At 42.1% G+C, this 12515-nt stretch overlaps 1 protein-coding gene across 1 annotated transcript; it reads left to right on the plus strand.

The window, feature by feature from the left end:
- Positions 1-5904: 5904 nt before the first annotated feature.
- On the plus strand, positions 5905-9431 carry fezf2 (FEZ family zinc finger 2). The gene is made up of 4 exons (XM_034533512.1): positions 5905-6669; positions 7048-7182; positions 7299-7431; positions 9175-9431. The coding sequence occupies exons 1-4, from the start codon at positions 5905-5907 to the stop codon at positions 9429-9431; spliced, it is 1290 nt and encodes a 429-aa protein (XP_034389403.1).
- The last annotated feature ends 3084 nt before the right edge of the window (positions 9432-12515 follow it).

The following is a 12515-nucleotide window of genomic DNA, read 5'->3' on the forward strand; positions in this document are numbered from 1 at the left end:
AAGTTTCATAATACCGCATTGTTTGTGTTAAAATAACTACTGAAGTGCCATAACAGAAGTAATTACGTTACTTGACAAAATAAATCAACGTTGAATGTGAATCAACCTCTTGTTGCTCATGGTCTCGTAAATGATTTGCTGAATTTAAATACCAAATAATTTTGTTGGCTAGTTATGAATATCTGAGTTGTTCCCCCCCCCCCCCCCCCCCCCCCCCCCCCCCCCCCCCCCCCCCCCCCATAGGTATTGCTACGAAAGCTGGATCAAAACAGCTTGTTTTATCTCGAAAATGATCACGCTAAATATCAGGCCCTCACAAACTGATTTCCCAGACAGATGATGTCTTTGTGGAATAGTACTCAAAAGTGCAGAATGAATGTCTGCCAACACAATGTGCATACGGGAATAATCATAATCAGACAGGCCTGCAATATAACCTCCAACCTCACGAATAGTTTTCACAATTTCCCCCCAAAACGCTTGGTGCCTGATTGTTTAGGTGAAATCAAATGTAACACTGGTAAGATGAAATGAGCACTTTCCGTGGGAGAATTCCCTCCCTAGTCACACGTAACTGTCTCATTTCCTCAGGTTTAACGTCAGTGAAAGTTGTCACCACGATTGGAAAGTGTGAGGACAACTGTCTGTGATTTCCTGTGCTGAAATGTGTGAGGCACATTATCAGCATGTTATGTCATCAGCAGTAGGTTGAAATGGAATGGAGAGACAGAGGAGATTTAATGTCTTTAAGATGAGTTTGACTGGAGACAAGGGTTCTTCTCCAACACTCTGCTACATTAAAACATCAAAGTAGGATATAGGACTGGGTATCAATCAATACCGCTATTTCAGTACTAATATTAAAACAATGTTTTATATGGTATTAACTCATTTTAATTTTAAAGAGTTGCTCAACACAAGAACAACTTTCTTGACTGAACCTACTGAAAAGAAAGCTAAATTTCACCAAAAAGTCGATTGTTTATTATAAAATGATAGTTGGACAGAAATGGACACAATAATGAGATTGATGTCTATATTCAACTGAATTGAATGTCAAACCATGACCGTCTTATCCTCCAAACATTAATTTTCAGAAAGTCAGAGAGAAAAGTGTGCGGGTGGGTGAGGAGTAAACAGTGATAGAACAGCAGTAAGCATGACAAACACAGCGGACCACAAGAGACACACTGGCCAACACGAGCCAGGGAGTCCTATATCATCAGTTTATTCTTACTGTTTGCAAAAACAGACATCCATAAAGGTAAGTTCTCCAATGATAAATAATATTTCTTAGTAAGTAAGAAGTCGAAACAGAATGTAAGCAGTTAATCAAAACTGTAAAACCACGGAAACTTCCTGCACTTTATTCCATATTTGTATATAATATTCTTCACTGTGATGTCATCGGGATGTATAACCTGTGTCTGAGCCGCTGGCTTTGTATGTTATATGTTGTTGACCAATGTGAGTGTAACCGGCCTTTAAATGTTGAGCTAATTTAAACATGTTTCAGTCCCTGCTTGCAGCAGACAGCTTGACTTGAATTAAAAGGAAAAGCACAGGAGTTACTAATAATATGATATTAACCATGGCTCCATCCTGTTCAAGTCAAGTGTTCATAAGTGAGCCAGCATGCACAATACCAGGGCCCTGGAAGCAAAGCAGCTAAATAGAATCCAGTCATCATAATTTGTAATTCATAACTGTGTTAAAATGTCTTATATGACAAACGTCTATAAAATTTATCATGTTTTGAATTCATTCATCAGTGAATCGTGCCACTGCCCCACCACCAGGCATTGTGCGTGCGGTATCTGCATCCAGTCACACCTGACAGGGGAGGGGGCTCATCTGTCAACGCGAACTATTGAGAAACAAATGAAATGTGGAAAAAATACTGATGTACAGTTCCAGCGCCTTAAAGAGGTTAATACTCTGTGGGGATGACTGAACATGGAGGAACATTCCACCCACAGCTAAACAGGAGTCAGCAGTTAGCGCTAGCAGGATGTGTGGCGACGTTCATAGTGCAGTGAAAAGTACAGCAGTCTGCTATATTTTCTTTCACACATCATTCCAAGAGTAAAATGTTTGCACTGTAACAACATAATGGAACAACAATCCCACAATGCAAATATGATATATTTCATTCATCAATGTTTATTCATGACCTTGTAGCTTGACAAAAAGTGGACATACACAGGTTGTATAAATACATATATACAACCTGGTATCACATGACCAAAAGTCCACGCTCAGGTCACATGCCATGACAACTGAGGAATTTTAGGACGAAGAAGGTAACAGATTTGGTTGAAGGCTTTGAAAAGTATGTTGGACATTGAGAGTTATTTATGTTAAGCTAAACTTTAGTTGAGTGTTTTTATTATGTTTGCAAAAAGTGTCCAAAACTACAACAAGTACTAATTATTTGTTGTTCATAGGGAACACTGAATGAGTGAATGAGGGACGGATCAGACGTGTTTGTGGAATGGCTTAAACTGCGTCCATTGTTTAGGCTAACTGAAGGATTTTCACTACAAGACAAGCTTTCTTTACTCCTCTTTTAAAAAACACAAACATGCTAATTACGGTATTTTATAACCTGGTTTAATTCTAAATGCTTAGGTGTACCCTTTATTTCTTTGTTGACTATGGGCTTTCTGTTAACCTAGAAAAAGTATTAAAGTATTGATACAAGCGGGACTGAAACTAAATCTGTGGATGACTCAAGGAAAACTCTGTATTTAAACTACAAGGTCATAAGCCACTTGCTTCAAATTATTATATAATTATTGTATAACTGATTGAAAAAACACAGAGCCTTGAAAACAAATGAATCATTACATTGTGAGAGAAAAGGTTTGCCACATCCTGCCAGTATTCGGCCTGCTGCATGCCTGCAGGCAAGAAGCAAGAGTCCCTTAAATCAATGCTTGAGCTAATTGCTGTTAGAGCTGAATAGAGGGACCTGGGTGACAGCAATGGGATCAATGTTTATTGTGTGGATGAGCCGGCAATTGTGCCTGAATAAACTCAAATTAGAGTATTTTTGCCCGATTTGCATATGAGTGGCACCAAGACAACAGGCAGTAATCCTTCATGCTGAGGTGCAGGTGTAAAACAAAACAGAGTAGGGATGTTTTTTAAGGTTATTAACAAGAAAACTAGTGTTATAGGACGGCAACATGCTGGGCTAAGTACAGCACTGATTCTATAGGGCTGGAGGGGAATCATCACCGTCCTCCACCGACAGCAGAACACGAACCATGGGTAAAGGTAGAGACATGCACATTGATTCAGTGGAGCAGTCAACACAGTGAGATCTGCCCAACACAAAAGCTGAGTTTTAGTCGAAAAGTTATACATTAATTTTCCTTTTTCTCTCTTTACTAAGTCTCCTATAAAATACAGTTGAGCAATTAATCAGTGTTTATGTGCTGTTAGAAAACCCAGCTGTACAAGTAACTTAAAATAGTTTTTTTTAAAACAAACCCAATCTTGACTTAAACGCTGACATCATATAAGCGTCATCATAAAAGCGCTATATAAAATGTAAGTATTATTATTATTATATTATTATTATTATTATTATTATTATCATGCTCAAAGTCACCGAAGTTTAATTAAAATTGTGGTGGAAGTTCAAAGATACCTGCTATGCCACAAGTCACGAAAAAAGAAAAAACATCTGAGGTTTGAATAATTCATTCCAAAGCGTGAACCTGCATACAGTTTTTTAACAAGCAGATAAGAGAATGCATCTCCAGTTAATGACAACAATTGACAAGTTGTCACAAAATGTGGGAGTTTAATTTGAAAAACCACAAAGAACAAAAATAATTGTGACAAAAATCACAAACATTATCCTTTGTCTTCATATTATATGAGAATGATGTGATTTATGGTGGTGCTTTTTAAAGAACACATCCAGTCTGTGGTTGTCAATCCAACATCAGCTGGGTGAGAGCCACCATTCCATCACAGGCCTGACACATGAACAGATAAAAAATAGTAATAATAGATGAATTCTGGCCCAGATGCTTTGCATCACTTTCCCAAGGCCAGTGTGCAAAGCGTCCGTTGGTGGTCTTCCTGATAAATTAAAGAGCAGGCTAAAAAGACAAAGCTGTTGTCCTGCAGAAGCAGGATAAACACCAGACAGAGATATTTTTTCACAACCTGGCAACCCAAAAGTAATTATTCCTAAGGGCTTGTGATCAGTATATAAAAAACACAGCTCAGTGTTTTATTATACATTAATTAAGCCATTATAAATGATTTTATTCTTTATAAAATGTTGACAATACTGTTTTTTTTCAAACACAAAGGCCGGGCCATATTTCACTGCTGTTTGGTGATGACAAACTCACATGGAAATAAGAACATAATTAACCCAAATTAGTTTTTGCATGTTTTCTTTCAGAGACAATTAAAACATAATATTGTACCATGTAAAAATAAATATGTTCATGAGAGATCTACATACATAATAATAAAAAATAACTATCACAATAATAATGCTCTTCATATATCCCGTTATTCCCCAATCTCTCTCCCTCCGACTTGGGAGTCCCTCAGGTGAAATGGCCTGCAAACACATGAATTGAACGCGGCCCTCGTGGCGAATGGAAGAGAAACTGCTGCTCCTTGTAACTCCCACACAACACGGTGGATTCCAGCAAACTTCTTGTGTGCCTCTTTAGAAGAGAAAAAAAGCCTCTCTTTTCATTTGTCCTTTCTGTCCAAGCTAAGTCTTTTCTTTTTCCTCTCTCCCTCTTTAATCCGTCCCTCTATTTCAGAAAAAACACACGCACACAAAACCAGGTTCACGCGGTGCTTTAGTGGCTAAACGTGAAAGAGCTTGTGTTTTTCTTTTTTTCCCCTCTTTGCGCTGAGTTGAGCCTTGAATCGCTCTGGAAAATTGCTTCTTTTGAATAGAGGGAAGGAGGAACAACGTTTAATAGGATCCAAAGGGAGTATCTGCTCTTAAACAGGTGGAAATTGGACGTCCTCGAATTTTATACAAATAGTCAGTAAGTATATAAGCCGGCGTGGAAAAGAAGGGATCCCATCTCCGAGGATTAGTACAGGATTTTTTTTTCTCCTGAATAAAATGTCAAAAGTGGAAAAAGAAAGAAAAAGAAAGAAACAGATGACCAAAGGAAAGAATGATACTTGATCAACTTTACAAATATGTATTTAACGATGAAAACACAATTCTGATAATAATATATCCACCTATTTATCAAGAGGGAAATGGTTTCATATTTATGTACAACCCCCCCCCCCCCCCCCCCTCACCCTCCCCCCCGGGTGCAGGTTGATGAAGGCGTCTCCCTGTCACCCAGTTAAGAGTTCGGGTGCCCGCTGATGTCAGGAGACAGTGATCCGCGCTGAGGAGGGGCGGGCGCTGCCAACATGTGACAGAGAGCAGTCTGCTGGTTTCTCCACACCCATCTGACCATTAAAGAGGTAAACTCCAACACCGACTCAACTTGATGCTCTCGCATTCTCCGGGAGCTCCAACTACAACATTTTCTCTCTTTTTTGTTATCTTTTTGTACTCCTCTTCCTCCTTTTCTTCTTCCTAACGAGCTCTGTAATGTCCTGTTAATGTTGTGTGCACTAGTTAATGAGCATTAATCCATCACCCCTGGATGCTATTGTTGCGAGGGTGGGGGGGTGGGGGGGCGGCAGGCCATTTGAATGCAAATGCCTGACACTGTGACAGCAAGGTGCTTATTAAACTGATGTGTCCTCCTGTCTTTTCTTCCGGGAGCTCAGGAGAGTGAAAAGACGCGGGGCAGCTGGAGGAGCGGGTCGGACTGCGCCGGGAGTTGCTCACACCAAGTTCTACTCTCCTGCGAACTAAACTAAAAACTGCAACAACAACACAAAATGGCAAGTTCTGCTTCCCTGGAGACGGTGATGTCCTGCGGTAGGACAGGGCCGTCTGCGGCTCCCAAGACCCTCGCCTTCTCCATAGACCGGATCATGTCCAAGAACTCGGAGCCGAAGGGGAGCACGGAGGAGCGGTCCGAGGGGAAGAAGCTGCTGGGGCTCTGCTCCCCGATCCCCTGCATGTTCCCGCTGCAGCCTTTCAGCTACGATCTGCAGGCCAAGGCGCTGATGAACTACTCGGAGCTGTGGAGAGCCAGTTTCAGGGGGACTTTTTGCAGTTCCGCAGCCGCGCCGTGCAAAGGGAACTGCGGCATGTGCGGCAAAGCTGAGCCGGGCTTGAAGCAGCCGTTGCTGACGTCCGGGAGCAGGGTGGTGAAACCGCAGGTCATCCACCAGGCCATGGCCGTGCCCAGCGGCGGCTCGCTGTACTATCTCAACTACCTGGACTCCGCGTACCAGCAGTCGGAGCTGTTGGCCGGACACTGGTTCTCCAACTCGCAGGCCCAGGCCTCTCTGTCGGCGCACCACAGACTTTTGCTGCTGGAGAACGCCAAACTTGCTGGAGTAGGGTCCGAGAAGCTGCCCACACCGCAGTACCCGCACAAGGAACATCTGCCGGGGCAGCTGGACCAGATAGTGAAGGAGAACAACGGCCTGAGCGCCGAGAAGAACGGCGTCAAGACGCACATCAAACTCAGCAGCAGCTGCACCAGCGCTGCAGACGGGAAACCCAAAAACTTCACTTGTGAAGTGTGTGGAAAGGTAACTTGTTATTTGCTCTCTTTTTTTACGTGTCCAAAAAAGACGTAATGCATTTCGTTAAAAAGGGATTTTAGATATCTAAAGTACAGCAAGATTATGTTTAAATTAGTATGAATATTATTAATTATTATTATTATAACAGCAATTCGTTATTATTCAACATTAACATTTAAAATGATTATGATATCCCAAAGTTTCGAATGAAAACGAAAAAATATCCTAACAATGAAATAACCAAAAATGAATTCTTCAGCAGCAACCAGATTCGATTCCAGATGATCGTAATGAAATCGTTCTTATTCCTGAGGCTCTCTGACTCAACACGTGTTGTCTAAATGATAGTCATTCAAATCCTCGGTGTGGCTGTGTTCTCCGCAGGTTTTTAACGCGCATTACAATCTGACCAGACACATGCCGGTACACACCGGAGCCCGGCCCTTCGTGTGCAAAGTGTGCGGTAAAGGGTTCCGCCAGGCCAGCACGCTGTGCAGACACAAGATCATCCACACGCAGGTGAGACACAGCGCACGCGGACACACTTATTTTAGTGATCCAGTCCTGGCTTTAAACATGTTTTTGTATTTGATTAGATTAAGTTCAAACAGGTTTTTTTTGTATTTCCTGTTTAGGAAAAGCCTCATAAATGCAACCAGTGTGGGAAGGCGTTCAACAGGAGCTCCACGCTCAACACGCACGTCCGGATTCACGCCGGCTACAAACCTTTCGTCTGTGAGTTCTGCGGGAAAGGTTTCCACCAGAAAGGTATATTTATATAACATATATATTTAAAACGAGTTAAAATTAGAATTATTTATCCAAACACTGTCCGTTTTCATCTGTTTTTTTTTGTATTTGTATTAAGCTTGTATTGTTGTCATTAGTTTGGGCCCTTAACAGTTAAAATAGTGCGATGCATGTCGGTGGTTGGCGATGCTGCCTGTGTATATAAAGCAACTAATCGAATCTTTATTTTTCTTTGAGGTTAGCTCCTAAAATGTATTTTTTCAAACGACGAAAAAAAAGAAACCTCGGCATTTAAATATGTATAATTCATTTTAAATCTTGACATATATCTATTGTCTTGTCTATAATATCGAGACCATTTCTACAACAGTCCTGCGCGGTGAACCAGATGAATAGTCCTTTAATACCGTAGTGATTTTCAGGACTCCGTTCCAGACCAAAAGGTCCCATCACATGGCGCTTGCTGCTGGTTGTTTTCGTCTCCTAATACAATATGAAAGGCATAGTCTCGAAGGCTTAGTCTGCTGCCGTATGCATTTTCTCATGCACTTGTATTTATCGTAATATGTTATCACGTGCACCGCCTTTAATTTATTTATGGCATTCTATTTTGTCCAAACAGTGGCTTTAGTTATACTTTAATTGAAGTTCGTTCGCTGTGAAGGAATCCTCGCAGTCTGCTGAGGTCGGTGTGAGCAGGGCTGCGAGCAGCGCCATATGCCGCCGCTCCAAGAGGAATGAAAGGGGGAATAATTGCAGGCCCGCCGATGAGCGTGATGCGATCAGTGGAAATAGGACATGTCACTTTCCGCGGACTAATTCTCCTTCCAAAGTCGGCAGCATTTGCTCTGGGTCAGCTGCGAGACCTCGGCAAAGATGAGAATCAGGGCTTTTTTTCCTTCGTCGAGTTGTCGCTGCGCTTGATTTTGATCAAGTTTGACAACTTCTTGACTTCCGACACACAAAACCCTGATTAATGAAGGCCTGGGCCGAGCGGAGGGGCAGAGCCGGCTCTAACTTCACAATGAACCGCTGACCTTGTAGGGGGGGTGGTGGTGGTGGTGGTGGTGGTGGTGGTGGTGGTGGGGGGGGGGGGGGGTGCTCTTGTGAGGTTCTCAGTAAACAGCACAGTTTCACTTTCCCCTCCTTTCCTTAAGCCTCCTTTATGAAGACTATCTCTCTCACAGTTGGGACATCATTCCATCCATCCACAAAGTGCACCTCAGAGTTGTTAGACTTCTTGAATTGAGCATCATTTACTTCTTTCATTTTAGAAGACAAAAAGTATAGGCAAAGTCCAATGTGTGTACAGGTGGAATTACCTTCAAATAATCCAGATGATTTGACAGACTGGCTGCTTTTAATTCACAAGATTTGTGTTTTGTTTTTTTGGGGCAGGAGTGAAGCTGCATTTCTGTTTGGTATATATGCACTGATTGTTCTTATTGCTGTGGTCCAGTCGGGATTCCATGCATTGTCTCGCAGAGGAAAGAAACTTACCCTTATGTTCAGTCATAAAGTCAGGGTGGTTTTTTCACACAAGGAAGATGTCGGCCTGTCTGTTATGGAATGCCATTTTGATGTCATGTTATTCATACCGTGACACCGTTGAAAGGATGATTACCATTCTGATAAATGCCTGTAAAACTATAAATATCTATTTGGGTTGGTCAGAATAAATGTAAAGACATGACTGAGTTTTCTCAAATCTTAATCAATGAGGAAAATCATTGTTAATTATTCCTTTCCTTCATCTCCCAGGAAACTACAAGAACCACAAGCTGACGCACAGCGGGGAGAAGCAGTACAAGTGCTCCATCTGCAACAAAGCCTTCCACCAGGTCTACAACCTCACCTTCCACATGCACACACACAACGACAAGAAGCCCTTCACCTGCGCCACCTGCGGCAAGGGCTTCTGCCGCAACTTTGACCTGAAGAAACACATCAGGAAGCTGCACGACGGGGTCTTCACAGCGCCCACGGAGGCCTCCAGAGAGAGGGAGCTGCAGAGCTGAGGCACGCCGCTGAGTCCTCATATCACAGTTTAATACTCCACCTCGGACTGTCGGGCCCCTGAAAGACTGCTGTGCTGCATCTGTGGCCCCGTTGAACCGCTTTTGAACGTCCAGAGAGGTCGTCCAATAAAATTGGACACAATCACTTCGAGGGGACTGTGGTCATCCTATAAGTTTTAGGATCCTGTGACATTTCATACTTATCACTGGGTTCTACTGTAGGAATATGATGCCGCCCACATAGAAGGGACAGACATGGGAGAGATCATCTGTTTCCACGATGGAACTGTAAATAATATGGAAATAATACAAAAAATGTTATTTAAAATGTGGATCATTACCATGTTGTGTATTTCACAGAAACAAACTAGTTAATGTGAATAAATAAGTTATAACTTCTAATGAAAACTGAATGTTTGAGCCATGTTGTTTCTGTTTTTTTGAAGGCAATTGAAAATAAAACAATGACGTCATATGATGAAAGTTGTGTTGGCTACGTACAGAAACAATAGGATTTTAACCGACTGGTGAGAGACAACAGATTGACAACTCACAAACAATTTCATAAACACAACATTATCAGAAAAGAAAAAAGGGACATAAACATGTCAGGAAAAAAATGAGAAAGACTAAATACCCAATGACAATTATAACACCAATCAATTCTCACCAGATCTCTTAATTCTCTTAACGTAACAACTGCACTAATTTAACCTGTTACATTTGGGAGCTGCTGTTTTCTTGTTTATTCATCATTTTCTTTTCTTAGATTTGTTTTTCATGCGGTTGTGTTTTGTTGATTTAATTTTTGCTGTTTTGAACCTCAAAATCAACAATCTACATGTAAAACATGCTAAATGATGAGACGGCTTCAAGACTTAAATACGTATTAAATACGTAGTGTTCATAAATGATAGTATATTTAGCTAACATTTCTATCCAAAGCAACTTACAATAAGAGCATTCTTCTGGGACACAAATCATGCAACTTCATCAAATAACGCTACATTCAGATGAAGACATTTCATTTTTTAGATTTCTTTGTATTTCATGGGCCCAGATGCGTTTGAGTTTCTGTCGTCTGATGTCATTCAGCTAGTTCCACCAAACCAAATGTCACCAAATGTAAAAATGATTATAATATATATATATATATATATATATATATATATATATATGTATGTAGACCACACACATATACACACACACATATATATGTGCTAAAGATTGTGGGTGTTTTATTTTGAAGTGTTGTTAGAAAGCCACATATAGACTCAGTCTGGCTCGACTGTATGCTCTGCAGCCACTTTGCTTCACCATTTATTGACAGACACGATCTTAATAATGGAGCATTTACACTTGACTTCGGCGTAATGGCGCAAATCATCGGAGATAACGTGGGCCCTTGAAAGCGAATTACATTAAGCAGCCCAACGACGGGGGAGGGGGGGATTGATTGGGGAGGGCGGTGTAGCTTACTTTTGCATCCGGAGCCGCTCATCAGACCGGAGATAATGGAGCACTCAGGCCGCAGCTCCTCATCTGGGCCTCCGTGTTAATAGAGCACACGTTATTCTCCTCACGGCTCCTGGAACAATATTATCCCTGCACACATTCTGTGGAGAGGCAGATCCGTGCTCCCAAATGGCGCTCTTTCTATTAACAGCCAATTAGCGCTCAGCCGGCCCGGCCCGGCCTGCAGAAGCCCGGCTGGGCTAATATTGCCAGATGAATGCTCCGCCTCATCAGTCTGCAATGAGGGAGATGTGTTGGGAACACTGAAAACGGACCTTTTTTCCTCAAGCTCTCACCACCGTATTCTAGCTCCAACATCTTTAAGATGAAATGATTTCAACTTCCATTTTAACAAATGCCTAGTATGTAGGTGAAATGGAAACATTTGTGGGTGAAGCAACAACAAGGCGGTTTTATTTATTATATTCAACAATCCGGAAATATAGGTTTTCACTTGAGATGAGACGCTGTTTGATTTCTTCTTCATTTTTTAGAAAGTTTGACCAAGTCTCTGGAGTCAGGAGTTATAACCGCTCAAAATGTATACCGTCACACAAGTTATATATTAATTTAACCGTTCAATTAAATATACAAAATAATATTCTAAAAATAAAAAATAAATGTCTCTCTCTTTGTGGGTCATCGAACACCACTGCACTGCAATTAAACACATGCCAAAACAATGAAAACCATGACAATAATTAAAATAATAATCATTTCGGTCATGTTATTTGCAGTGTGTATGCTGTTTCTAATCTTAATGTAATAGTTTTAAAGAAAATACAAACGATCTGGAGGCTAAAGATGTCAGAATCTGCTTGTAAAAAGTGATTACGTGCACTTTTAGAATGTGCGTTCCCCGTTAACACCTCCAGAAGAACAGGCCTCAGAGCGAGGACGTGCGCGTGGTGTTGACGCGGCGGACCTCTGCGGCAGATCGGCCGGACATCTGCGGCTACATGTGTCTGTGTGCACACTTTTTACCTCATGGTTTCCCGGTGTTATCCACATGACACAGAGGGAACAATGAGATCTACATGACACGACTTTTATCCACAGCGATGTGTGCGGTGCAGGGAACCAGAACAACAAAATAAAACGCGCACACAGCAGCCGTGTGTGTGCACGTGAGTGCAGCGGGGCACGGAGAACAACAATGTCGAAGGGAGTAGTAAACAACCTAAGGGCGAGCAGGTTGCCCTTTTTTCCGCAAAAAAAGGGAGGACCCTTGGAATATTTGGGCAACCGCCGCACTATCCGTTAACACGTTAATTGAAGAACGGGAGCTTTAATTAAGGCGCGCCCACGCGGGGGGAGGGGGTATTAGAGGCGGGGGGAGGGAGCGCGGGAGCGCGCGCTAATCGGCTGTCAACAACATGAAGACATCTTTCTTTTGCTCTCCCCGACACCGGAGGGATCACAGGGGATTCAGGCAATTTACGGGCCACAAAGGAGCTCGTTTGAGACAGGAAGAGAAGAAAAGAGAGAGGCGGACTTTTTTGTCTAGCCGATTGAATTGATTGTAAATGGGAGATTAGCGGGGAGCGTCAGCAGCGGCCCGTAAGTGCC

This window comes from Cyclopterus lumpus, chromosome 5 (assembly GCF_009769545.1).
Source record: "Cyclopterus lumpus isolate fCycLum1 chromosome 5, fCycLum1.pri, whole genome shotgun sequence".
Lineage (NCBI taxonomy): Eukaryota > Metazoa > Chordata > Actinopteri > Perciformes > Cyclopteridae > Cyclopterus > Cyclopterus lumpus.

What these genes read in the sequence shown, in the direction of transcription:
- fezf2 (XM_034533512.1), top strand. Translation starts at nt 5,905, where the DNA reads ATGGCAAGTTCTGCTTCCCTGGAGACGGTGATGTCCTGCGGTAGGACA. An exon ending in CTTGTGAAGTGTGTGGAAAG is followed by an intron (nt 6,670 to 7,047) that starts GTAACTTGTTAT and finishes TGTTCTCCGCAG; the next exon opens with GTTTTTAACGCGCATTACAA. An exon ending in ACAAGATCATCCACACGCAG is followed by an intron (nt 7,183 to 7,298) that starts GTGAGACACAGC and finishes TTTCCTGTTTAG; the next exon opens with GAAAAGCCTCATAAATGCAA.